Here is a 26,440-nt window from a genome sequence, read left to right as displayed (position 1 = left end):
ACCTTCCAGCTGATCAGCTGTTTTCATGGAAATGTTGTTTAAATATTTATCCTAATAAATTTAACTGGAGTTGATTGGGTTGAAGAGTACCGAGAGGGAAGGGAAAAGCAATGCACACAAACCCGTATCTGTGTATGAATTTAGTTTTTAAGTGAAGTATTTCTGACAGTTTCAGAACATAATTTTCCTTGAAGAATTAGACTTCCCTGCTTCCTAATATATGTGATACGGAAAGGAATTTGGGAATTATCTGTTACCATTTAAAGTAGCTACTTCTGGTAGAACAGTGGCTGTTTGTCAAACAAACATACCCTTCAAAAAAATTTCGTATACTCTCAAAATTCAGATTCTAATTAGTGGGTAATTGAGGAGAAGTCTTCCTCAAGCTGGCGAGTATTCATATCACATGCTCAAGTATTTAAGGTAGTACACTTCAAACTACAAAATAAGACTTTATATGATGTTTACCTGTCAACTTTGCTGTCCTTAACAACAGTTGCTAACATTGCTAAAGGCATCTTTTGAGTATGACTTTTGTTTATCTCATAACGAACTGTAAGAGCGTGTAAGATGATTTTTAGAAAGAAAAGCTGTTTCAATTTTTTTAAATGAAGAAAAATACAAGTTAGTATTATAAGGTTATTTATACACCAAACACTCTTTTCCGAAAGGTCATACTTAATTTATTTTTTAGCCCATGACATTAAAATATATTAACATTTGTAATCTATTGTGTTACATTTTTAAAAAAACCCATATTTTTCAGCGTAAATATCTGGTTTATATCTTATTATATTTAGGTTTTTAAAAAAATCCTTAGGAGTACAGTGTTTGGAATAAGATGTGGCCTTCAAAAGCAGTCTTTATTTTCATTTTAACAAATTTTTTGAGTGTTATGGAGACTTCATCATGTCTTTAAGTGCCAAGACAGTTTGTAACACCATGTTTTTATAATCATTTCATCGTAGCTGAGTTAATTTGGCACAGTTTTGTGTCAGTATCATTTTTAATTTAAAGAGCTTGAAGGTAACGTGCAGTCTCTTATTTGCATTAAGTGGGAACAAGCCCAAGTTTCACATCAAATATGAATTCCAAATAGTCGGAGGTCTTGGTTTTTCACGCGAAGCCTCAGCGAAGCTTAAAAATGTTTGGCAAAAACAATGTCTTTGTTTCAAATTTTAAATGAAAGATTCATTTGGCAAGTGCAAACTCAGAAATTCTCTTTGGTTTCTTCTGGTGGGCTGGCTTTGGCAAAATGCTAAAGGTTATGTGAAGCATTTTTCTTTGACAGTAATGCCATTCTGTTCCTGTCCCTCATTCTGAAGGGTTAAGATAGCCACACTCACTGTCTTTTGCTGGACTGTACTGCAGTATTCTTCTGATTTACAAGTGTGCTTTTTGATGAACAAGCTTATGGAGTAAGAAAAGTAAGGTTCAGACTAGAAGTATATGAGGCACAGGACCTTAAAAGAACTTTAAAAAAGATACACAGATATAATTGGCAGCGTGCTGTAGTACGGTTTAGCTCCCTTTTAATGTATTTTCTGACAGACTTCCGAGTTGCCTCGTTCATTCATTTATCAGAGATTTGTGAATTTTGTGCAAAGTGCTAAAATTCCCAAAGGCATCTGGGGCAGAATCTAGCTGAACATGGTACGTATAAAAACAGGGTTGATAAATATTCTTGCATTTCCTGATTGTGATATCATAACAGAAATAAAAATACAGCTGCTTAAAACAATTCAATGCCAGTCATAAAAGTAAAAGAATTGTGTACAAGCACTATAATATAAGTAAATAGTGCAATGCAATTTACATGATATTAAAGTTAATTTAACAAGGCATCTGATACAACTAGATGTAATATAAAGCAGGCATGTTTTAGAACCTATAAACAAGTCTGCCTTGTAGTTACAAAGCATAGTTTGAAATTATATTGGTTGCATTATTTCAAAATATGAAATAACTGCATAAGAATATGGTGGTGTAAGAAAACTAAGAAAGCTATAAAGCACGTTTTCAAGTCTGTTGAAATCTATAGTCGTGTGTAAATCTGCTTCTTATAGTTTTGGAAAATATTTTTAATCAATGAATGCATTAGGCTTTCTGGAAAGCAAACCTAAAGGGTTTAAAGTGTTAAGGAAAGAGACCAATTTTGTTTTAGGACTGTTTTCCCCGCAAAGTGTAATTTGACAAATGCAGGATATCTCCCACTGCTTTTCTTGAGGAGCCTAGATTCCTGTGTTGTGTTGTGATCAGAAAATCAAGCAACACAGTTACAAAATTCTCTTAGAGATTTTTTTTTTTCCATTGTTGAGAAATTCATTAATCATTGAACAATTGAGCTTTGTGTAAAATGTCACAAAGAACAGCTACATAGAGGCCCTGGAAACATTAACTAGAAGGTGTTTGGATAGACACAATCTTATCAGTAAGTGAAATCAAATGTCACACACTTCAGCTGCTAAGGAGTCATCAATCATCCTTAGGAGAGCAGAAGGAGTATTCTGTGTTTGCCTCATTGATCTCAAGGAAGGAGGCTGTTCCTTCCTCTCTTGCAGGCATGACTGATGACTCCTTAGGGTTTGAAGCCGTGTGACACTTGATTTAGGGCCGCTGTCATCACTTGTGAGGCAGGCTGCCATCTCACCCCTTTAAGAGCCCTCTTGGAAGGGTTCTTGATTAAGTCATGAAAAAGAGAGAAACTTTCATTTCCTTCCCAAATTGAATCCCCTGTAGTTCTGCATAGCAGTTTATATATCTGTTTCATCCTGGTTTACAAAGTATATGTCTCGTTACTGTTTAGAGTTTATAAATAAAATAGATATGACACATTAAATGTCAAAATCAGTTTCTCAATTTCATTGGCAGAGTGTCTTCGTGCCTAGACAATGTTACGGGCTGAGATCTAAACAGTTTTTAATGAGACTGTAAAATGTGAACTACTTCCACAGCGAGTATAGTCTGAAAACTTGGGAAACCACCATTATTCATTCTCTGATTTGAGTGAATCTTTGATTTGAAACAGGAAACCTTTTTTTTATATGGAGCCCATCTACTTTAGTGTCCTCAGGTTTGTAATACAATGCATGAACATTGTTATCTATTGCTTAGCTGACATTAAGAATATTTCTAGTTTTAAGTGACTTTTCTAGTAATTTTTAATTCCACTATTAACTGGGAGGAAAAAAATAAAACCTACAGTCTCCTGATGTATCTGCATCTACTCAAGGTGCAAAGGGTAAAAATCTGTCCCCATCAAGTCAATGGCTAAAATGTCTTTAGTTTCAGTGTTGCTTTTATCTGGTGGTTGAGTGCATACAGATAGATGGACTGTGGTAAATGGTCACAGCAACAGCAGGACTTTTTTAGTTTCCCGCTAAATGCTTTGTCTTTACAGGGGGAGGCAACCAAAGCTTTTCTGGCTAATAATTGTATAGATTAATCTGATACTGAAGTGTGACTTGGTTTTGCTTGCTTGCCTCTTGCACTCACAGGGAAAAAATGTTATCTGGGGAAAAAGATCGTGTAATTATCTGTCCCTTTGTTAACTGAGATAATGCAATATTGAAAGCAGAAATCTACTTCCAAATGGTTCAACTTCCTGAATTACATTCAGCCCTTTGAAGGCAACTTCCAGGCTGATGTGGCCCTTTGTGAAAATGAGTTTGACACCCCTGTAGTAGAGTTTCTTTTCCATGTTCTTTCTTTCAACTTAAGAACTGTAGTACAGTTCAGTTCCCTTTCCTGAAAGACAGGATGCATTAGATTATTGCTCTGTACAACCCAAACAGGTAGCCCACCATTTTTGGTGCCAGAACTTGATGGTAACTGTAAGGTTAAGTGCAATGAGAGAACTAGAAGCAAGGATTATAGTGTCATGGTAAAATGGATTTCTACCTGCAGCTCCATCATCTGATAGAGGAATCACACAGATTATGTGAAAGTAGTGAAGATAATGACCAAAGTCATAGAAGAAGTGAAATACCATGTTCAGAGTAAAGGGGAAACAGAACTGTCTTGGAGAAGATGGTGGTGAAGATCATACACGATCACAACAATTTGATCTTGGTGACTGAAGACATCAGATTTAAAATAAGGACAGAAGTGTGGCATGGGAGGAACTTCTCTGTGCAGGCTAAGCACCCTTCCCTCTCTGCATTTTGATTTGTCGTTAATCAACTTAAGACATGAGTGATTCTTTGGGGATCTCAGCTTCAGCCACTGAAGATATCTTTGTTTCCATCTTAGCAGTGCAAACTGCTATTTCCTTCCCTATGTGTTAATGCCAATATGTGTCTTTTACAGACTGATTATGTATCAGAAAAGTTTAAACATGAAAGACTGAGGGCTGATTATTCTCCTTAGTCTTCTAAGAATTTGTTGGATGCATCCAAAAGGAAGAAAACTCTTTATGAAGGGAAACCCAGAATCTTAAAGGAACAGTCCTTCATTCATATAGAAATGAGACATCTCACAGAAGAAGAAAAAATAATAAATGAACAAGAAATGGGTGGTAATAAATGATATATTGAACCTTGATAAAATAAGTTTTCAGGTTTTAAATTTATCCTTTTTACATGGACACCCAATAAGAAAGAGTAATTATCCTAAGAAGTTACCTTAAGTTACCTTTCGCTCCAGAAGATTACTTTTTAAAAAAGGAAAAAAAAAAGTTTGCTAAGAAAGTTTTAAACTTTTAAATCTTTTCATAAATGTATGCAATATTTGTCATCAACCTGCTACCATACTTTTTCTTCTGTTTTCATTGGCTGGAACTCAGTGCTCTAAGCAAACCTTAACTGTGTCTAATAAACACTGACTTGACTTTGAGGAATCTCAACAAATTTAATAAAGCAGGATTTGATTCTCATCTATTATTTATTTCTTCAAGATTTTTTTTGTGATTTTTTTCAAAGAAATTATATTTCCTTGAGATTTTTTTTTTTCGTGTGCTGCAGGACAGCTACTGTTGCAGGGATAGGACTTGGACTTGATGATTCTTGTGGGTCCCTTCCAACTCAGGACATTCTATGATTCTACTGGGATACCTACATGACTAATGCTGGATATCTTGGGTACCTGCATACCTGTCATTTGAGGAATTTGGGAAATTTGAGAAAGTCTTTGAGAAGTTATCTTTACAAGTGTTTAGTTTCAAGTTTTACATATTTTTTAAAATCTGAACAGATGAAAAAAATCCAAAGATCTCTGAACCTCTTTCAGATTACAGTACTTCCCAATATCTTCAAGCTTGAAGAAATTCTGCCTGTAAGAGAGCTGCATATTTTTTTAAAGGTATTAAATAATGGATATGTTTTCATGCGTTTTAATTTACAAAGTAACATTAACTATTAAAACATTTATTTTGCCCCCATGCATTCTTTCAACCATCCAAAAGAAACTGCAGAAATGCATACAATTTAAAATGTGTCCGTATGTAAAGGAGGTGTGAAATAATAAGTGCTGCAGCTTCTCTGCCTTGCTAATGGCAAACATTGTATTTGTTTTGCTGGTATTTTTAGCACAATATAAAATGTGTTCTTGAGAAACAACAGAACTTTCCTGAAGTGAGGGCATTTCAGAAGGAAGACTACAGGGGATTAATGGCTGTAAATCAAACAATTTACTTTTGGGTGAATTTCTGTATCTGTTTATTGGTACCAGGGTAGAAATCTGTAATGAACAATACTACCTCTAGCATCTGACTGCAGCTTTGGAGTGCTCCAGTCCAGGGCACCCTTGTTCTCAAGGGGCTTTTCTTCTATACGTGCTGGTGGGAATCTGAGGGAAATGAGACAGCAACTGAACTTGCCCAGTGTCCTTATCTGAGATGAACTCTCTGTGACAGCAGAAGACTTTCCTCTTGCTCCCCCTGAGATCTGTGTCTGATTCATCTTCTAAAAGTAGCATCCTGACTCAAAGTAGAGCAGAGGTTTCATGGTTTAATGCAAGACTTGCCTGCTTAACCACTGGCTCACCTGGCCCATACATAGAATTGTTTTTTAGCTGCCTAAATAATTTAGGTTGAAATGGCAATTCAGTCTTAAGGGACTTCTAGGACTTAAGTCTATGTATGTATGTGTATATATAGATATGTGTGTGTCTGTTTGTGAAATGATTTCTTTCCAGATTTGTTTGCAATAGATTACTTGGCTCTTAAAACAGACTGAAATAAACAACGACAACTTAATTAGATAGTATCAGGCACTTCTGGAATGGCAATCTAGTGTTTTAATTGTATCAATAATTTTGGAGTCCAAAGAATAGAACTATAGTTTAAAGTGTGGGAAAGTAACTATAAATTATCTCTTGGCGGTCCATGCTCCTTCAATCACTTCCTGACTATGTTTACTCAGTTTTCAAGCCAAAATGAGCTTTTCTAACTGCAAACATTGCAAGCCAATCTTGATCTATAAAATGCAACCTGTCGCTTAGCCAGTAAAAAAGCTGGACTCCAGAAATTGTCTGGGATTTCTGTTTCTAATAGAGCACGGCATAACTCTTATTACTACATAATTGTAGTCTTGTCAATGGGAGTAGTTATTTGGCTGGTAACTTTAGCAGATGTGATGCATACTGCAGGCAGGTAACAATAATTAAAAATATTATTGTGGAATCTTTATTGTGGTATATTTCTAATATAACCCCTGGGGTTGCATTGGTGCAAGGCAGCTGAAAGGTGGGCCGAGATGAACTGGCTGCTCATTTTCCATTGCTACTGGGGTGGAGTGTCATATAAGCATTTGTAATTATATGGGGAACTTGTGGGCATGAAGGCTTTCGGGTAATGGAAGTGCATTCTGGTCACAGCCTTGTGCTGCCACATTCCTACTGCTGCCTGGGGCAGTCAAGTTAGGAGCAAGCTTTGGGGCTTTTTTGAGGGTTTTTTTTTTTGTATGCATGAGGTTTTGTGGGAGGGATGCTTAGGAAGGAAAAATCAGTAGATTTCTATTCTTCTTGCACTGTTAGGAGTAGGAAGGGTGGAATAATGACCTGCCTATCATTGATGCTACTGCTGACAAAAACCCAGATTTTGTCATTCTGCCTTTATTCGCTTAGTAACAGTGGAGGCTTTTCAAGTACATTGGGTAGTAGTCTTGCATTTTACTTTCTTGTGGTGGAGCACCAGATGTATGTATTGTCATTTGAGATTTATGCCAGCGAAAGCCTGCAGTCGCGCATGCTTTGCTCTTTGACCTGCCTCCTCCTTCCTCCTTTTCCTCACCAGTCAGCTGCTGTCCCTCTCCTGCTAATTTACATCCCCAAATGAATGAAGCCTAATCCCTAACCCTTAATCCTCCTAAAACCAGCTGAACTTTGTGATCCTATCTTGACTTTGCAGGAGATTAAAAAAAAAGGGAGGCGAGGGGGAGGTGAAAAAATGTCTTTTCTAAAAAGGGGACTTTTGGGGAGGTGGGGGCTTTCTGCAAGTACACTGGCATTTTAGTGATCCATTATTTTTCTTGCTATTTTATATTTTTTACATTGAGCAGGATCATTTGGGTTTCCGTTTCAGTTCTGCCTCCTTGCTCTGCAGCAAATATGCCTGGCAAGGGAATCTGAGGAAGAGGGGGTTCCAAGGAGACCTTGTTCTGATGTGCTAATGTAGAGTGGTTATAGTGCGCTCTCCCAGCATGCTATTTGATAGAAGAATATAGCAATGAATAGAGATTTCCCTAGTTTTCCCTTTTAAAAAGAAATAACTTTCATTTCTGGAGCAAGGTCGTGTCTGAATGAGCCATGGCCATTCACTGTAGGACCCTGTGTTGGTGCATTGCCAGCATCTTCTCCCACAAGGTTTCAGATAGAAGAGGATGATGCCTCCTCCGCTACATTGCACAGCGCATTGGCAGTGTTCATGTTGTCTTTTGCCTAGGTGAATTATCAGAACATTAAAATGTGAATACAGTGAAGTTACTGGTGTTGGTCTGCAGAGAAAATCAGAGCTGGCCTGAGAATCAGAGTTTAAATCTCTCTTAATAGGGATGTTGTAGAGTGAGAGAGCAGAGAGGGAAGATCTGCCTCAAGCAGAGGGTGAAGTGCATCAAGCACAGGAGCTCAGTGTGAGTGCAGTCCCTCCAGTAAGCCCACAGATAGGCAAAGCTTAGCAAGAAATTTCTTATGTCTACGTCTGGTACCCTGGCTGCCTCTGCTGCTCTCGCTTCTAGGCTGGATTGCTGCAACTTTTGTGCTTTGGCAAGTCTTGTCGGTGCAGAATGTGATTGCTGGCTCACTCAGTAACGTGTCATGTGGAGAGCGCAGCCTGGGGAACCCCATGGTTCCATATTTAAAGAAATGAACATTACAAAATGTGCAGTGTTTAACTTTGTAACAGAAACCGGAGAGAATTGTACAGCATAGGACTAAATGTGGGAATGCTCAAGAAACCAGAAACAATAAGATAATTTATGAAAAGAAGAAAAAACCAACACAAATCATAAAAATGAGGTTCTCCTTGGTGGAAATCTTATAGACAAGCATCTTGTTATGATTCTGTGGAAAGACAGTACTCTGCACAGCTGTTAGCCACGTAAGAGAGAAATATGTATGTTCACATCCAAATGTGAATATTCAGTTACGAATCCAGTTTCCTAAAATACTTGGAATGGAGCTTTCAGCAGTAATTGTTAGCTTTAAAAAAATCCCTTTGAGAAACTGTGTTCTAAAACCTTGATTCTTATTAGGAGCAAAGCAAATTTCTTGTGGCATTAAAATAATCGTGCTTTGGGTAAAAGTTTAAAAGTTTTAGAACATATGGCCAGCAGAAATAGCAGGCTTCAGAAAGATTTATCTTTAACAGTTAGTAAACAATTTATCTTTGCACGTGGAAACTGCACATCAGATAAGATGCATTCTTGCAAAGTGCCATTCCTTGGAAAAAAGTCTTCAGTCTATACCTTCAGATAAGACCCCACAGAACTGCATTAGAGAATACACCAAATGGTGTAGAGACAGGAGAATGGGTAGGAAAAAAAGGGAATCCCAGCTACACTAAATATTCTGCTAGTGGCATGTGAACATAATGTGTATACTGCTTGATCACAGGGTTTGTGGGTTCTTTTTAATATCTAGGCTGAGTTATGCAGGTGAAAGTATGATTTGTGCATTTTGCCAGCCATATAAATGAGCTTTAAACTTATCAGTTTGAATGTATTTAATGTATTTTTGTTATACATTGGACAAAAATAGAGCTCTGTTGCAAAGCAACGTACATTATCTTGTTTTTTCTTCCTTCTGAGATGCCTAAGGAAAGGAAGAGACACGATCTATCCCGAATCTGTGAATGAACGTGTAAAATATAGTTATCTGACAAGGCCAGCAGTATGTTTTCATTAAGACTTTAAGTAGCCAGCCTTTGTGTCACTGCACAATCTTTACGGTTGTGGAAGCTTAGCAGGAAGCTTAGAGAGCTTTGCCTGGGTTTTGCTGCTTTTCTCATCAGTGCCTTAATGCCTGCTGATTAAGGAGTCATAAATCTTTGCGATATTAGCAGAGGAGTCCATTTCCATAGCAAATGACAACCTTTCCCTGCCTCCTTTTAACTGTTATCACACACACGTGGCAGCTACTTGTACATTTCGTTGTCACACACACCATATATTCCGTACAATGAATGCTCTCTTCCTGGAAACCTGAACCCCTCACCACTGTTAGAGAGTAGCCTTTACTCTTGAGGTCACCCAGCTTGGCAAGTCAGTGAGTTAATGGGTCTGAAAAGATTATCCCAGACCAAAATTGATGTAAACATTCTCCTTTCAATGTAGAACGTATGGACATGGATGCCTTTCATCTTTCCCTGCACATTCCAGATGTTTGCTTCTTTCTTCTCATCGTATATACATGATGAGATAGATAATGTACTGAGTTCAGATTTATGTCTAGAGCATGATGTGTTTGTACTCTGCTTCGTTACACCTTCTTTTTCCTTTTTGTTTGGGAAAGGAGAAGTACCTTAAAAGCCTTTTTTTAATTCAGGTTTGATTTGTTTATTCAATGCTTTCCAAAAGCAGTCTGCTTGGAGTCCCTCGTCCCCTTCATTTCCTCTGCTATTCTCCTGCAATATATCTCCTTTCAGTCATGGATGACTCTGTGCTATAGTGGTTTACTCCTTTGGCTGCTTTGAAAAAGTTCCAGAAGGCAGATCTCACAATGTTCTTTTGGAAAGTCATTATTTTGTTTGTTTGTTTGCGGTTTTTTTTGGTTTGTGGTTTTTGTTTTTAAATCGTCAACATAAAACAGATTTTTAGCATGAGGTATTTTGATTATTAAATGCTATTTTTTACCCAGGAAATACTCTAATATACATCCATTATTTAAGATTATAGATAATATCTTAAAAGTCATAACAGATAATTCAGTTTTTATCTTTTATTGTCAACAGCCTTTAATGGCTATGTGCTCTTAAAAATACTCTTTCTCTTTTGAGTCTGACCTGAATTACTGTTAACTTCTCTAGCATCCGAGTGTCTTTTATTTTTCCCAAATGAGCACGTTAGGTCGATTAACAAATGTCAGTACCAGCAGACCACAGTTATTCCTCCTTTTTCTTGTTTTTCCAGTCTTGCTTATTTGATTGTGAGTCAACCCAGGTTTTATTTATTTATTTATTTATTTATTTATTTCCCCCTCAAGAATGATGAAAACATATTTTCCCAAGTTGATGCAAAATCAAAATGTCTACTAGAGTATAAACTAAAGTTATTTAAAGAACAAGGAAGGGTGCTCTGAGCTAGGGCACCGTTACCAACTGAAATAATCATTGCAGTTACTTCACTCAGTAGCTTATGTTGTGATATACCTTGTTTCTCTTCAATTAGACAGTAGTATTCTCCAATAGCATACATCTGTTTGTCATCTGATTTGCAGAATAACTCTTTTGGAGGTTGTTTCCACCCCTACTCTTGATTCTGCGCTATGTTACTGATTTCTGCTACTTTTTCCTAAATTCTGTCTTGCCCTTGTTCCCATCACTGCCCACTCTGCATAGGGGAAGTTTGGCACCTTCTCTCTTTATTAACAGGGAATTTTTAAGCATTGACCTTGGCATACAGTGTAATTTACTTTCTAGGCATGCCAACTCCTTGTGAATTACTGTGGCGTGTAACCTTAGGTTACCTGAACCCCAAATATACTGTAAGCTTAGCTGACAAATTCCAGGGATACATTCCTCTCTCTTAAATTTCAGGAGAAACAAGATTCAAAGTGTTGAAGAGCAAGAGATTACTCAAGTTTCTTTGAGTTAAAAGCACCAGATACAAGGGGATGTATGAGAGGAAACAGTTGCCTGGCTCCAAGGGGTGGCTGGAAAGGAGGCACCTCTGGGGTCCCAGGGTTATGGTTCTGCCTTCTGGCACTGTTGGAGGTGGCTCCCCATCATACAAGTTTAGCTTGAATGTTGCTTGCCATCCACTGAGACTTGGATCTGTGTATTCTATGCATGCATATTTATTCATGTATGTATGCATTTGTATTTGCTTGATTTTAAATCAAGTCACTCAAGTCTGAGGGGACAAATTTGAGATATAGCTTTGAACATCAGCAAGTGTTTTATCTTGTGTCCTTTTCTTATTTTTCTAGAACTCTTATTGTTGTAAAATGTTGTTCTCAGAAGTTCACCTTTTGAATTTTGGCGTCACTTGCCACACAAATTAACTTGAGATAAATTGCTTCAGAATTAAGTGTACAATCCTCTCCATGACGACGCTTGGGAAGGGCTTTGTCAGAGACCACCGCTCAGGATGGGAGAGCCAGGGGACTGTATGCCCTGGCCAACGATGCCCCTTCCTCAGTACCTGTCCTGTGCATCGGAACATGCTCTTTAGGTTGGTGGCTTGGCCTCTCTGCCAGCAAAGGTCCCCTGTTGTAAGGTCCTTAGCTGCTCAATGTAAACAGCCGTCTTCTGTGGCGATTAGAAACAACACGCACACAGAGATCTTGTTGAGGAAGGAGTGCTGAGCCAAACAGAGCAGAGAGCTAAGCTAGGCTGAGGCCTTTATTAGCCATTGACAATTTATAGGATTTACAGATACGGGCCTGGACTAAGATGTTACATAAGATGTTTTTTCAATAATGGTTATTAAAAGCATACCACACTCATGTTTGTTTCAGTTACGTTCCCACTCATTCACAGACCAGACTCAAGAACATTCACGCGTCATACACATGGGGGTGGTTTTCTGACCCGAGATACCATTCTCACTGGCCTGAGGTATCACTTCTTACACTCATAAAAACATACTTCTGTATAATCTGTCCAAGGCCCTTTAGCTGGAACTGCTGTTCCCACAGCCTTCATTTTTCTCTTCTGTAATAGCAAAGGGAAATCCCTGGTAGGCTACAGTGGAACAGGATCTCATGCACCCCAAAAATGCCATTACGTACAACAGAAGAAACCAAGATGTAATTAGTGCTGTCTGTAGAAGCAGATTGTCAGTGTCCTCTTCCTCTACTAGTAATCCCACTGTCTTGTGAATATGGCAAATGGATAGGGAAAATTTGTCATCTTTGTAAAATTAGGTGCTCGTATCTGTAGTGCCCTGATCTGACATGGGAGTTTGTAAACTTCCTAGTTCTTCTTGAAACATTGACAAGACTTTTATCTATCTAAAGAAAAAAAGTAACACCCTTAAAAAAATAAAACATTGAGACTAAGAAATAAAATTTTTAGCTCAAGTGTGTGGAGTGGTAGATTTTTTTTTACATATTTTGAGGTTTTACAGTATACTTTTGCGAAGATGTGGGGAATGATTTTATGCTTCCTCTTTATGTAGTTTCAACGGATAAATCACCTTTATCATGTGACAAATTTTACATGACTGTAAAATATATATTTGAATTGTTTTAAAAATTTTGACCTTTCCTGAAACATTAAACAGATTTATCTCATATCTACATTTCTTACAAATTGCTAGATCACTTCACAATTTTAAATATCCCATTTGGTCAGTTTTCAGAATTATGTAACTTAGATCTTGTGAAAGAAGGAAGTTCATAAGAAATAATCTGTCAGGGTGAAAGAACTTTGCAATAAGTTCATGGTCGCACTAAAAGGGCCTTGATTATTTTATTTCCTTTGGCACTTTTTAAGTGCAGTGAATTGAGAAATCACTCTCAACAACAAAACTATCCACTCTCTGGATCTTGTTTTCTCAGGGCTGTGTTATTGGGAAGCTGAAATTTCTAACTAATACACTGTTGTATATGAAAACATATACTAAAAATAATAAAAAGAAGGGACTCAGCAATTATGATGTTTTTGTCCACACTTCTCTTTCATTAATATTTTAAACTAGTTTTGTGCCTAGTTTGTATGGCTAATTCATTAAGTGCTGTTTAGTTGAGTTTTTGGTAGCCTTTTGTTTATCTACATGAGCCTTCTGTAAGAGGAGAAGGCAAGCTTTAGATACAGTGCTTCATAGTCCACTGGCATCCTATGATGCATGTAGCACCCAGCAAAGCCGTCTTCTCCCTGGTGTGTGATACAGGGTCATTCTGCTGCACTGAGTAAACGACTGATAGTTAAAAATAAAAGTGGTGCCTAACAACAGGATGAGGGGCAGCAGGCAAACACTGAATCACAGGAAGTTCCTTCTAAACACAACGAGGAACCTTTTTACTTCGAGGGTCCCAGAGCACTGGAACAGGCTGCCCGGAGAGGTTGTGGAGTCTCCTCCTCTGGAGACATTCAAGACCTGTCTGGACACATTCCTGTGTGACCTTTTCTGGGTGAACCTGCTTTAACAGGTGGGTTGGATTAGATGATCTCCAGAGGTCACTTCCAACCCCAACCATTCTGTGATTCTGTGAAATTCTAAGGAGTATTTTCTCTTATTTTTGCTGTATTTGCCATGATAAAGTGAGAATTTTATCTACTGTTGTTCTTATATTCAACACCAAGCCTTCTCAGTCTAAATATCGTGAATTAATATTACATTAAGATAATGAATATAACATTACATTGCGATAAACACCTATTTTCAAAGTTTTGTTGTATGCACTTCAAATACTGAAACTGCAGTTATGCTAAGGCATGTAGATGTCCTTCTCTTGTTGATACTGACACTTTATGGATGTCTGTTTATGTGATATCATGAGATTTTAATATCAGGTAGAATGTCTGCAAGCCCTTAATGAAAAAAATCAAAGGTCATGTTTTATGGATGTTAATCTTCTGTAGCTGACTTAAGGTAAAAGCTCGTTTTTCCTTACTTTGCATCAGTATATTTAATTCTGATTTTAAAATTCAGAATTCTGCTTCTGGTCTTCTGTATAACAACTTTCATATCAACTTGCTTACATCACCTGGAACATAAAGTTGCTGCTGCAGGCTTGCATTTGGATTTACTTTATTATATAGCCTGTCTCTTCATCTTTCAAAATTCTAATGCAGCTTTTCCTTTCTCCTGTGGCAGGATGACAAGGACTTGGTTCATGAATTTGTTGTCGCTGAAGGTCTGACTTGCTTAATCAAAGTGGGAGCAGAGGCTGACCAGAACTATCAGAACTACATCCTGAGAGGTAAAGGAAATGCGCCAAAAGTTGTTTTTATTGCTTTGAAGCTCTCACAGATCTGCTGCAACTTGCTGTGTTGTCTTGGAACATGTTTCTCAGTTTGGTCCCAATTATTTCATGTTATACAGGAAAATTAAGGGGAGATTGATGCTTACTGCAGGATGAACTGGAAAATTCAAATATTGATAGTCTCTCCATTGTCCAGCTTTTCTCGTAGATTATACTGAAAATCTGTAATTCTAAGAAAGAAAAGGCATTTTAAAGCTTTGACTGGATAATTGTAAATGTCAAAGGGCAAAGAGCAAAGTAACTTCTTGGAGTGAGATTAGTAGGTATGGAATAAACAGTGAGATGGTCATATCTTAAGGTCTGTTGGCTGGAAACAATTTTTAGCTATCTGATATTTTTGAGTTGAACAGGTAATCAGAGGTTTACGTTCTGTTCTTCGCACCTAAAAGATAATGTGCGAAGGTAGGGTTTGGAGAGTGATGTGGAAAAGGTGTGTTACTGGATTGTTATAGAATCATGGAATTATTTTGGTTGGAAGACACCCTCAGAATCATTGAGTCCAACCATAACCTAGCACTAAACTATGCCCCTAAGAACATCGTCTACATGCCTTCAGAAAGCTGATTTACTGTATTGTGGCCCAAATGAATGAGTGTGGTTTTCATCTAACCAGGGACCAAGGCTGCAAATTGGGAGAGTTCCTTCAGTATTTCGAGGGGTTACGAGTGAGGGGAAAACAGTCACACCAAGGGATCTGTGCTGTTGGATGATCTCATAATAAATAGAGAGTGCTAATGAATGCATAGCTGTGGTGGATTGCTCATTTGAATTTTCTTAGACTGACGTATATAGCTGTCTTTAAAATGTCTCTTTGATGTACTCAGCTGCCAAAACTCAAGCTGCAAATTGTGGCGTAAAACAAACAGAAAAATAAGGAGAAGAATTTTATAAGAACCTGAAATGTTAAGTTGTGGAAAGCAAGGATGCAAATACTGTGTGGCTTTGTTTAAAGAACTTGAAGATTAGACTGTACAAATGCCAGCTTTTAGGAGTGTCTAAGAAACCAAACCAGTACCACAAATTATGTTGTATGTCAGTAGTTGTACAGTGATATAAATGTACTTAAATAGTAGCTTCTCAATACTCAAAAGTAAAAGATGATTAACCACAATGTAACTAGACAAGGACACACGAATATGTGAAAGAAAACTGATCATCTTTACAGCTGAAAGAAGTTTCTGGGAGGACACTGGCCATAGATGCTTTCAGAAAATTCAGACTAGAAGCAAAATAAAGGTGCTGTATAGGACAGGCTGGCCTTCAGTCTAGGGGTTTACTCCTTTATCAGCTCAGCATTCGTCTAGCATGGCTGGATGATATTGCCCTTCAACTGGGTTTTGCAGCCAGATATTGAAAAGTCAAAATAAGGAAGCCTGATGATAGGTGTTTAACACTACCTGAGTATCCAAGTGGCCTCATAATCCAAACTCTGCATAGTCCTGCAGTTCTTCTGCTCCAGTGTCAGACAAGGTCCAGAGCACTGAGCTGCACAGTTGACAGAATGATCTGCAGACACCAAGTTAGTCCCATCTGAGTCACCACACTACTGCACGTGCCTTCATCTTACTGAGATCTCATTTTATATCATCCAGGTATCGACTGAGAAGAATTCCTTCCACATTGATTGTTTTTTTCTTGTTACTAGGATATACCCTAAAGCATCCAGAACTCTGGGAGATCACAGTGGTCTCTTTCTTGGTGTGGCCTCTCTGGTTGTGCCATGTTTAAGAGCTTGGTGGGTCCATGGTCTCAGTTAGAGACTTTCCACCAAATTCAGTGAATGATCAAACAGAGCTTTAGTGCCAACGTCCATGGCAACATAACAAGGAAACTGCAAACTCATCTTATTGCATTATTATTAACAAGTGGTCACAGCTTGTTCAAAATAAATCTAAAACAAACAAACCACCACCACCACAAACTAACCATATGGAAGTAAGCCATAGAGCTAAAAACTTTATTTCAAGAAGATGCTTTTAGGGATTGGTGTCTTCTGAAATCAGATCTTTCCCCCGTCCCCCAAACTCCATATTTTGCTGGTGCAAGAAGCTGAAGTTTCCCTCTGGGTAGTGTATCCTAGCATCTGTTACAACAATATGATTTTGCTGTGTGATGTGAGTTTTATTTCAGAAATTAAATTTGTCTTGATTGTCGTTCGGGAAGTTCAAAGCTTGTTACAGCTCCAAGATTATGTCAGCTGGTTTGCAGTTCCAGGAGCCAGCATGTACTTTCTGAATAGGTCTGCATGTGCAATGAGATAAAGATAGGTTTGGAAGTACAGTGTGGCCAGACAATCTTATTCAAATACATTGAGGAGGGTGCTGAAAAGAACCATTAAATACGTCATGTAAGAGTGTTTTTCTGGTCTATTATTTTTGGATTACAGTAGCGATTAATTGGATTTTTTTGTGACAGTTGTGTGTATTATTGCAGTGCTGCATTTTACTCAACTCGGAGTACTGATGAATAGGTTAATAAATTTCACTGAAGATACATCATCGTTTGCACTGAGGTGGTCCCATAAACTTTAAACTCAGTGTTAAGTTATGGAGATTAAAAAAGTAAGTTGTCTTTGTCTAGAATTTTTGTGCCTTACTGCTGTGGTGTCCTTGTCCTGCAGATCCTTTTGGAGTGAAACAGATCCTCCTTATTTACACTGCATTTAACCTGAATCATAAAGAGTTGTGGCTTCTCCTTAGTTCCATATTCTGGCTGCATATGTCTAGTACCTTTGCTGTAATTCGCTGTTTTCTTCTTGTGATCCTAACCCAGTTTGTAGGGCTTGTGACAGTGAAGGGCAGCCTTGGGCACAGCTTTGCCTCTTCCACCCCCCAGGTCTCACCCATGCCAGTTTGCTTGTCTCGACTGAGAAGTTTTCAAGTCTTTCCTTTGACTTTGTTTGCCTGCACTCTTCAATAAACAGCTTTGGACCTAGGAGAGAAAATAGGTAGGAAGTATATGTATACGTAAGGGTTGTAGGTGGTTCAGTGAGTTCCCAGGTACAAGTTATTTCTTGAGGATATTGCTTTCCTTTTTCTAAAGGTCTGTGCTGTTTCACTCTAATATTTCCTGGTTGTGAATTTCTGCTTAGTGGTTTTGACTTGGTTCAAGCCAGACCAAGCTGCCAAAAAAATGACTAAATATGAGTCACAAAAGTTTTAGTTTCTTTAATGGGTAAGTGAAGATGTGTGTTTTTTACATAAAATATTGAGAAATCCTTTATGCTAAGGAGTGACTTTATTTCTCTTTGTGTCCCCTGAATTAGGGTTGTTTGACAGTACCTTTCCCAAAGTGTTCCCTTTTGTCACAGTACAGTGTATAGGCCCTAAACCAATAGTAGCCAGAGGTTCTCTCAAGAGTTGCTCTGTGGAAAGACTAGTTCTAGTGTAGAAAACAGCTTTTTTTTCTCGATACTAAATTTAAACTTCAACATTGCATTTAATTACTATGGAGAAGTAAATAAACTCTATATTTTGAGGGCTTTTTTCCTCCTTCCTTCTCCGCCCCCTCCGGCCCTTTGGTGACAATTATCCATAAGAATTATGAACTTTACTCATAGATCTGAAATTAAAAGTTTCTGTCCCAGTTACAAGATCGTAGTATGGTGGGTGTTGCCTAAATATTGAAAAAATAAATGGTAATTGGTGAAAGAAATGTTAAAACATTGACAATTGATAGGATTAATATAAGCCTTATTGTAATTTTGAAGATGCTTTGAATATAATTTTGAAATCTTCGATCCCTTGCACAGAATGAGCAAGCTACACATGAAATGGGATGGCTGAGCACAGACTAATTAAATAATTGATAGAGTTAATGTCAGCCTTTTTGCTTTCTGCTAATTTATCTAGTGCTATTGGGAAGGTGAGAAAGAAAAGCAGCTTCTGTAGGCCAAGGCTTAGTTGTTTCAAAAATATACTAAATAAAAGAGGTACAGGGGTTCAGGAATCAGTTTGCTGACACCATGATGTAAGAAGTTCTACCTGGTGAGATCCTGTCTCATCTGTCTGTCACATCCAATGAGGAGGTTGTCAAAATGTCATCCAGCCTTTTTTGCAGAGCAAATTTGTGTACTAGGCTCCCTAATTGCCTGCTTGTGGATTCAAATCAGTATTTAGTGGTGTCCATAATTAAATGAAAGCTTGAGTTTGTTCTTATGGTCTGAAAGCACAAGCCAGATGTCCAGTTAGAGCAGGAAGAGGCCTTCCTACAGCACAAAATATCAAAGAACTAAATCTGAGTTTAAAATGAGACCATCAGTCTGTGGTTGTACTACACCGTGTTTGAAACAAATTCTCTCTTTGAATGCAGTCCTCTGATTTAGTGAGAGCTGTGTGCTTACATGGGAATAAGAATCTGGGTTTAAAGTCTAGATGGGTGATGATTTTAATTTTTGTTTGGTGTTCTTAGTGTTTTTACTTTGTGGTGTTAGTTGGATTTTTTTATTCTTGATTGTTTGTTTTGTTTTTAAAGAAGAAGAAACATAGAAAAACAAGTGCTTGGAAGGAAGCTAAGATTTATGATTGCAGGCAATATTTCTGCTTTAAGTCATTCTCTCATGCCCTAAAAAACCAAACCCATTACCATAATCTAAAATTAAATATAAGGTATGTATGTCCAAAACTTAAAAATCTATATATACATCATTCAACAATCTGGACAGAAAAACTAGTTTGCAGTAGAATCAGTTTTGTTTTTTCTTATCCCAGGCCCACCACGCTTCTAATAAAGTGATAAAGTTCTGTTGGTCTCTCCAGACATCAGAGCAAGCACAGAAGATGGTCCTGGGTGTGGGATCCAACATACTCTGTACTCATATGTTGTATGTAGCTGACAACAACAAAAAGTGAAAAGGAATTGCAGTAAGAGCTACAGATTGTAAAGCAGACAGCAATTCTGCTGTTGGAATTAGGAGATACCAGGCTGTTTGACAGGGTCGTTGAACATACAGAGGAATGACCAGAGTCGATCAGAATTGCTGACGAATGCCGAGGCCAGGGGGTCAGTTTTTCTAAAGGAACAGACAGACTCCTCAATCACAGACGTGCACCAAAGCCACCAACGGTTAGGCCTATTTATAAAGCCAGAGGCATGCGATCCCACCTGCATGCCAACTTTAGAGTGAAGGACTGTGCTGCATATTCTGGGAAATCAGATTAAATTCCTGAAACGACTCAGTGCTGGATGGTAAAAGACCATCTGGTTACTGTCTGTCACCAGGACACTGTCAAGGAGCTAAAGGAAGTTGAAGGTGAGGATGAGGTTTTGCAAGTGTGTGGTGGAAGCTGCTGCTGATAACCCGCTCATTCTGAAAGCCAGAGGTGAAGTTATCAGTGAGCCAGTGACATTTCTGCATCGAGCCAACTGCTACTAGGAATGCTTGGGGTTTATAAGTGTGCTCTGTAACAGGGGGATGATCCATTTCCAGTAATCAGCTGGCTGTTTTTTGTCAAAAAGACCTCTCATTATTACAAGGACACAAATGCTTCCAGTGCTCTTGAATTTTCCTTCCTCACTCTGATAGATGCTTTGACCTTTTATGTTAAAGGTTAGGTATTACCAGGTGTTTAGCATGGGGAAGCATGCTCTACAGTAAATGTATGTGAAGCATTGTAGCATATCAGCAGGGTTTGTGTGAATATCTGACAACTAGAAATAATGTCTTTGAGATCCTATGTCTGTCCTAAATGGACATGTCTTGCTGGCTTGGTAACACAGCAGTAAAACAGATGGTAGTAATGTAAGTTCAGTAGTGAAAATTGAGCTAATACTGTGTATCATGCATACCTTTGTATTATTCCTGTTTCAGTGTGAACTGGAGAACTCATGTTTAAAGTTTTCCAGCTGTAGAAAAGTGTCTCATCCCCAAGTAAATAGGAACAGACAGTGCACGATTAGGATTACTTTTGGATTTCTTTCTTTCCCTGAAGCCAAGTATGAGAAATTTACTGACTTTCTTCTCTTAACCTTCAGTGTGCATGTGTCTGTATGTGACTGTGAAGTTTTTGCATGTCTCTACATATTCAAGTTGACTTCTTATGTGCAGTCCTTTATGTAAACTTCTCAGTTGATCTTGACGTAGCTGTAGTAAGAGCCTGTGCTTTAAAGAGAAATTGAGTGCCTAAAGCTTGGTTACTTATGAGTGTTTCTTCTGAGAGGGACTTGCTGCCTCAGTTACCTTGTGAATTCATTTTTTGATCTTTCTGCTGAGTCCAATAGAAAGCATATCAGAGTTGGACAGTTGTCCTGTAGGAATATAAACATTTGTATCATTCATTTTATGCTGGACGTCAGACTGCAGTCCCATGAAACCACACCAACAGATGGCAACTCTACCTAGAAGCTGTTACGCCCACATAGTGTGGGGCAGCTCCATATGGAAATACAACCTAGGTTCACCACCACCAAAAAACAACCCAAGCAGAACCCACCAAACCTAACAAACCACAGCTGTGTTAGCAAATTAGTAGCAAACTAGTGTTCCTGTGCTAATAAGACCTGTTAATGAGCAGCACTGCTGAGCTTAGGTATGGTGTCACTGTGATGCAGACATGGTATCTCCCTTTCGGAAAGCAGCTGCACAACCAGCTTTCCATCAGTGAGCTTTATATGTGGCATTAGTTGTAGTTCGTATCAAAAGTAACAGTCCCAGAAAAATCAGACCTATCAGACCTATACCTGATGGCTCAGTACCACTTCCTGCTACGTGTGTGCAAAAACCTCAAGAGATGCCTCTCTTTGTGTCTTGAAAAGCCATAGAGTGAAAAAATACAAATGGATTTGGCATCCTGGTTCATGAACTCTTTAGATTAGAAATAATGAGATTACAATGATCTTCATTGTACCAGAAAAGAGGGCACATTTTATTATCTCCGTGATTAGCAATATAAGCACTAAACCTCCTTGGCTCGGTAGCTGAATCCTCTTTCACTTCTGCAAATATCTTTTTAAGACTAAATATATTTGTTTGCTGGTACAAGGGTAGTTGGAAGAGCTTGACCTTAGAAACCATGCAGTTTAAAAAGAGGGAAAACATCCTTTTAATTATCCTCTCTTTGCTTTTAGCATTTCCTTTCTTCATTTCTGATCCGCATATTTTAAAATATTTGTCAGACCCAGTCTATGCACGTGTTACTCTGAGTTTCCTACCAAACACAACCTTAAGTGTTCCCTTAGTTTGTGGAGGAAGCCCTGCCCTCTCTTTCCTCCCTTATCCTTCTCCCTCTCTTGTCCCTGGCTGTGATTCTGATCCGTGATCCATCTGGAAGCAGAGGCAGATGGTCCTAACATACAGAATACAGTACAAGTCCTCCCCATCTGGGATGGGAATTGGCACTGAAACAAATTTGAGTTCAAAAGTTTAGCCACCCTATAGTAATTTACACATCTACAAATAAACAAAGCTGTTCTTGCTCTGTGTATTATATGAAATGACCTTTCATGTTGGGACTGCTCATGAGGAGGATATGGGGTTCTCATGGTCTACATGGAATTCAGCAATAACACCACCATAAAATTATGGATTTCCCTTGTTTTTAAAGCTGATGGAGGCTGGAAAGCTTTGGGTTACTTTCTGTCTCTATGAAAATGAATCTTCAGGTTTTGGGTAATTTTTTTTTATGCTTTGTGAAATTCCCATGAAATGTGACACCTCAGGCTATGCAGACCCTGTATAAAACAAGGAACTGAACCATGAAAAATGCACATCCTTAACTACTAAGCAAAGAATAAGTACTTGGGAAGTGGTCCCAGGGGTCTTTAAAGCCATTGTGGATGTTACATGATTTAACTACTCAAACTTCATGAACAAGCCTTGAAAACAATGTACCGTTTCCAACTGGTAGGAGCACATTACAGAGTATTTCTGCCTTTTTGTAGTAATCTTTCAGCCTGAAAGTATCCAAAACCTAATTCATTAGAGAAGGAGAAATTGTGCATAAAATAAAGACATTCATGAGCCAGCACAGACATGAACACTTGCACAAAGTACATGGCTGCTGGGGAGTTCATTATGAATTACTCGTATTGAATATATGCCCATAAAGCATAGTAAAATACAGTTTGGAAATAGTGTTTGATTATTCCCATGTCAAGGTTAGATACTTCCACAGCTATTTGTGCTGGTGATTGCTAGGGTGCCACACAAAGTGCTCTATCCTGATGCAGAAGCAGGGAAAATTAAGGACTTCAAAGGAGGAGGAGAGGGGTAAGATCAACTGTGTAGGATAATTAGAAGGTGCTGACTGTTATTCTGTGAAGGTGATTATTGTGTGACATAAGGATGCGTCAAAAATAAAATTCTTCAAATGTCTTCAGAGTTAAGTTCCATATCCAGATATGCTTGCATTATTTTAAGTTACATCTTAGCCCTGTCTGTCTGGGGTTTTTTGCAAATGTGCATGTGTATACATTTCTATCAGTCATGTTGTCATAGGTGAAATGAGGAAACTGGAGCAGTGGATTGTAAACTCTTAAAATACTTATTACCATGAGGCTGTGACCTGCTTTAAGCCTCTGATTGCTACTGCATGAAAATATTAAAAAACATAGACTATTCAAGAATTTAAAATCTATGTCATAGGACTTGCATGTATTAGCACAGTATTCATTATTAACCTTTCACAAATGCTGTGTTTGTACATATGTGTCAACAAAAAACTGTACAATATTCATAGGCTGATGACAGCAAAGGACAATCTTAGTGAGCTTATGGGAATATTGACATTTCTCTGTGCTGCTGTGGAGGGTTTCTGCTTCCCTGTTCTTCTACAGAGAGCCCAGAGGAGCACAGAAGGAGTAGCACATGCCCCTTGGGAAGGCCAAAGCAGCTAATAACTGCATGTTTACACAGGTGGAACGAGAAAAGACAGAAACTCTTCTTGCTGCTTTGTAATGAAGTATAAGGACCAATTTTCCATCTGTCAGTGCTACTTGTTGCCCTCCTGCTCTCCCCGCACCACCTCCCATACTCAGGACTGGAGCCACTGATGGTATTGGTGTGGAGAGGAGAGGAGAGGAAAAAGAAGAGAAAGAAGAGAAAAAGAAGAGAATGTGGGCTGGCATCCTCCTGCTCCCCACATGTACATGAAACTCATCAGTGCACATGCAGGCAGGGCTTGAGCAGACCTGGAGAGGCAGCGAAGCTGAGGTGCTGTAGAAAGACAGACATAGGTTATGATGTCTTCCCTCTGCAAGCCCAAGGGAGCAGAGTTGTGGTTGGGGTCCCTGCCTGCTGGTGGGGGAAAGCACAGGTTTATGCCGTTCCTACAGGTTTTACAAAAAGTAGGGATTGATAAACTATGAATGTATTAATTGTAACATGATTTCTTTCTCACCATTTCTGTGCAAGGAGTTTTTCCTGTTTTCAGTGAGGCATTTCTGGTTTTTTTGCATTTAAATTCAAATAACTAAAGCTGGTGCTGTGAAACCAGGAGAGGAGACCATACCCTGCTTCATGCCCCCCAACCCAAACGGGAATGCCAGCTTGCACTAGCTGCTGAAAATACAGTACCTCTGTTGCTTAGGGTGGATTTTTCAATAATTTGTCACTTTGTTTGATGTTTCTGCCCAGATATTTTAGTCAAGAGAGTTTACTGATGTAGGTGCCATGAAATAAAAGGTCATTTTTTCCTTTGCCTCCTTCAATTTATTGACAGCAAGAAAGCAAATATTCTTCCTTCTTCCAACCATGTAAGTACTTTTTGTTGTTGTGGTTGTTTTTGTTAGGTTCGTTGGTTGGTTGCTTTTTCCCCCCTCCTGGATGTGATGAAAGACATTAAAGAAAAAAATGAGGGGATATTCATGGTGTACAAGAGTGGGGAGGATTGTAGGCCTGTGGAATTAAGACCCAGGCAGGAAACTTTCTGTCCCATGGCTCGGTGTTTCCAAAAAGCAATGAATAAGTTACAGGAGTGAGGCAATGCGCCAAGGCTGAACTTGCTCAGTAATCTAAAAATCTCTGGATGAAAGAGAATATAGAGGAGTTTAAGGTTTGCACCCGAGTTGGTTTCCACATAGTATCAGGCCTAAAAGGACACAATAAAGGAAGGAAAATGGTATGTGAGGTACTGAGAAGGTGTCCATAAAGAAAGATCTTCCTGCTTCTGGGAAGCCAAGGAGCATTGACATGCCTCAGGAAAGATTACTGTTTAAGGGCAGATCATAAGCGTTACCTTTAATGGAAGGCTGGGCTCAACAGACTTCCTTTAGAGTTTACTATTTTTTCTTTTGACGTTTCACAGTTCCCTGAAATGGAGAAACTTTAAAAATACTGATGTTTGCCAGGAGGAGTGCCATCAAATGGCTCTGCTCTTACAGCACACTGATTTCAATCAGTGAAGGGATACTCAGGGTTTAGTAAATCTATAGTATGTTTTAAGTGGGTTTATTTAAATGACAGGTGGATCTTAAAGGCTTCTGCCAATATTGAGCAATAACTTGTTTCCTCCTTCCTACTATACATTATCACCTGCCTAGACAAGAATCTCACCTTTCTTCATCCCCTCCCCTTCTGCCTCTGTCACCATTTCCCTATGCCCTGGCTTCCTATTTTTGTGCTCCACATTGACTTTGAGTACAGCTGGGGTTGTGCAGCACTTCCTCTTGATGAGCTTCAAGTGTCTAGAGGAACAAGGGTCCATGTCTACAGACTTTCACCCTGAGTGCTCTGAATCTCGATAGCCTGCCCCTGCGTGCAGAGGGCAGTCGTGGAGAGCAGATGCTGTTTTCTCATCCAGGCGCTACAGTCGGCCAGAGTTTTGCTTTTGAGGCAACAACTTTGAGACATGGTTTCCATCTTCTAAAAATCCAGTACTGGGTCACCATGAGCTTACTTTTAGTATTTAGGTTAATATCTGTGATGGAAAAATTGATTGTAGTACTTACTAACTAGATATATTGGTTGCTAAGAATATGCTTTTGTATGTGCGTTTGATAAAGGTTTCTTATGTTCGCTAAGATGATTATGGACAAATGCACTAAAGAATACTGTTAAGGTTGATTAGTACAAATCTTGATAATTAAGAAATACCTGTATGATCTTAATTTGCAGGCATGCATGTCCCTTTTGTACGGAAGCTGATCCAGTCTTTGATCAAACTACTTTTTCCACAGCTGCTCTGCTTGAGTCAGTGAGCACCATCACACCTGTGCACTTAATGAATACCTTTTAAGTAGCTTGTCTTATCATCAATCCTTCTCAAGGCTTTGAGATTTATTTCATGCTATGCAAACTCTGTCATAAAATGTTTGTTTTCCTTATGGATTTTTCTGTGCTTTGTCACTAAATGTTATCCAAGAGCTGAAAGGGCAGAATTATCTTTGTGTTGCAGATAAGGAAACGAGGCACTTGAGAACAGAAATATTCTGAATTCAGAAAAAAATCAGTCATCCTAAGTGCTGGTTTCAGGTTTGTCCTTGGGCTGTTTTTTCAGACTTGATATGGTACTTTCTGTTTTCATGCCTTTCTAATCTTTACTCTTAGGGCTTCTTTTCCCATTTAGACTCTTGCCCAGCCTGTCCTAGTTTTCTTTCTCTGATCTGTCTATACATTTTCCCCTTCCCACATTAACTTTCTTTAACCTACCTCAGTTTTACAGTTCATTTACATCATGTATCCATTTATCAATATTCATAAATTAATTTACATGAATTCTTCACCAGCTTAACTTAGCTTAAACATATTTTCTTCCCATCACCTCTTCTAACCTCTGCACTGTCTGTTTTGGGTTCTGGGACAACAGCTGTGTTTGTGTAATAGTGTAATGGACTTGACAGAGGAATGTGTTCATCTGAAAAATTAGGATGAAAAGGTGGATATTTTGGGTTGGGAGAAAAGGTGGATATTTTGCTCTTCTTT

The 26,440-nt window shown here is 38.5% G+C and overlaps 1 protein-coding gene across 1 annotated transcript in view; it reads left to right on the top strand.

Annotated features, from left to right (window-relative positions):
* Positions 1-26,440, top strand: part of FHOD3 (formin homology 2 domain containing 3) — a gene marked incomplete at both ends in the record, with an annotated part of 379,512 nt that overhangs the window by 174,514 nt on the left and 178,558 nt on the right. The window contains one exon of the mRNA XM_080340636.1: positions 14,415-14,520. Coding sequence (XP_080196762.1) covers positions 14,415-14,520 — 106 coding nt within the window. The remainder of the gene's footprint in view (positions 1-14,414; positions 14,521-26,440) is intronic.

This window comes from Nesoenas mayeri, assembly GCF_963082525.1.
Source record: "Nesoenas mayeri genome assembly, chromosome: 2".
Classification (NCBI taxonomy): Eukaryota; Metazoa; Chordata; class Aves; order Columbiformes; family Columbidae; genus Nesoenas; species Nesoenas mayeri.
Note: the sequence above shows the minus strand (reverse complement) of the source record. Positions and strands in the feature narration are given on the sequence as shown.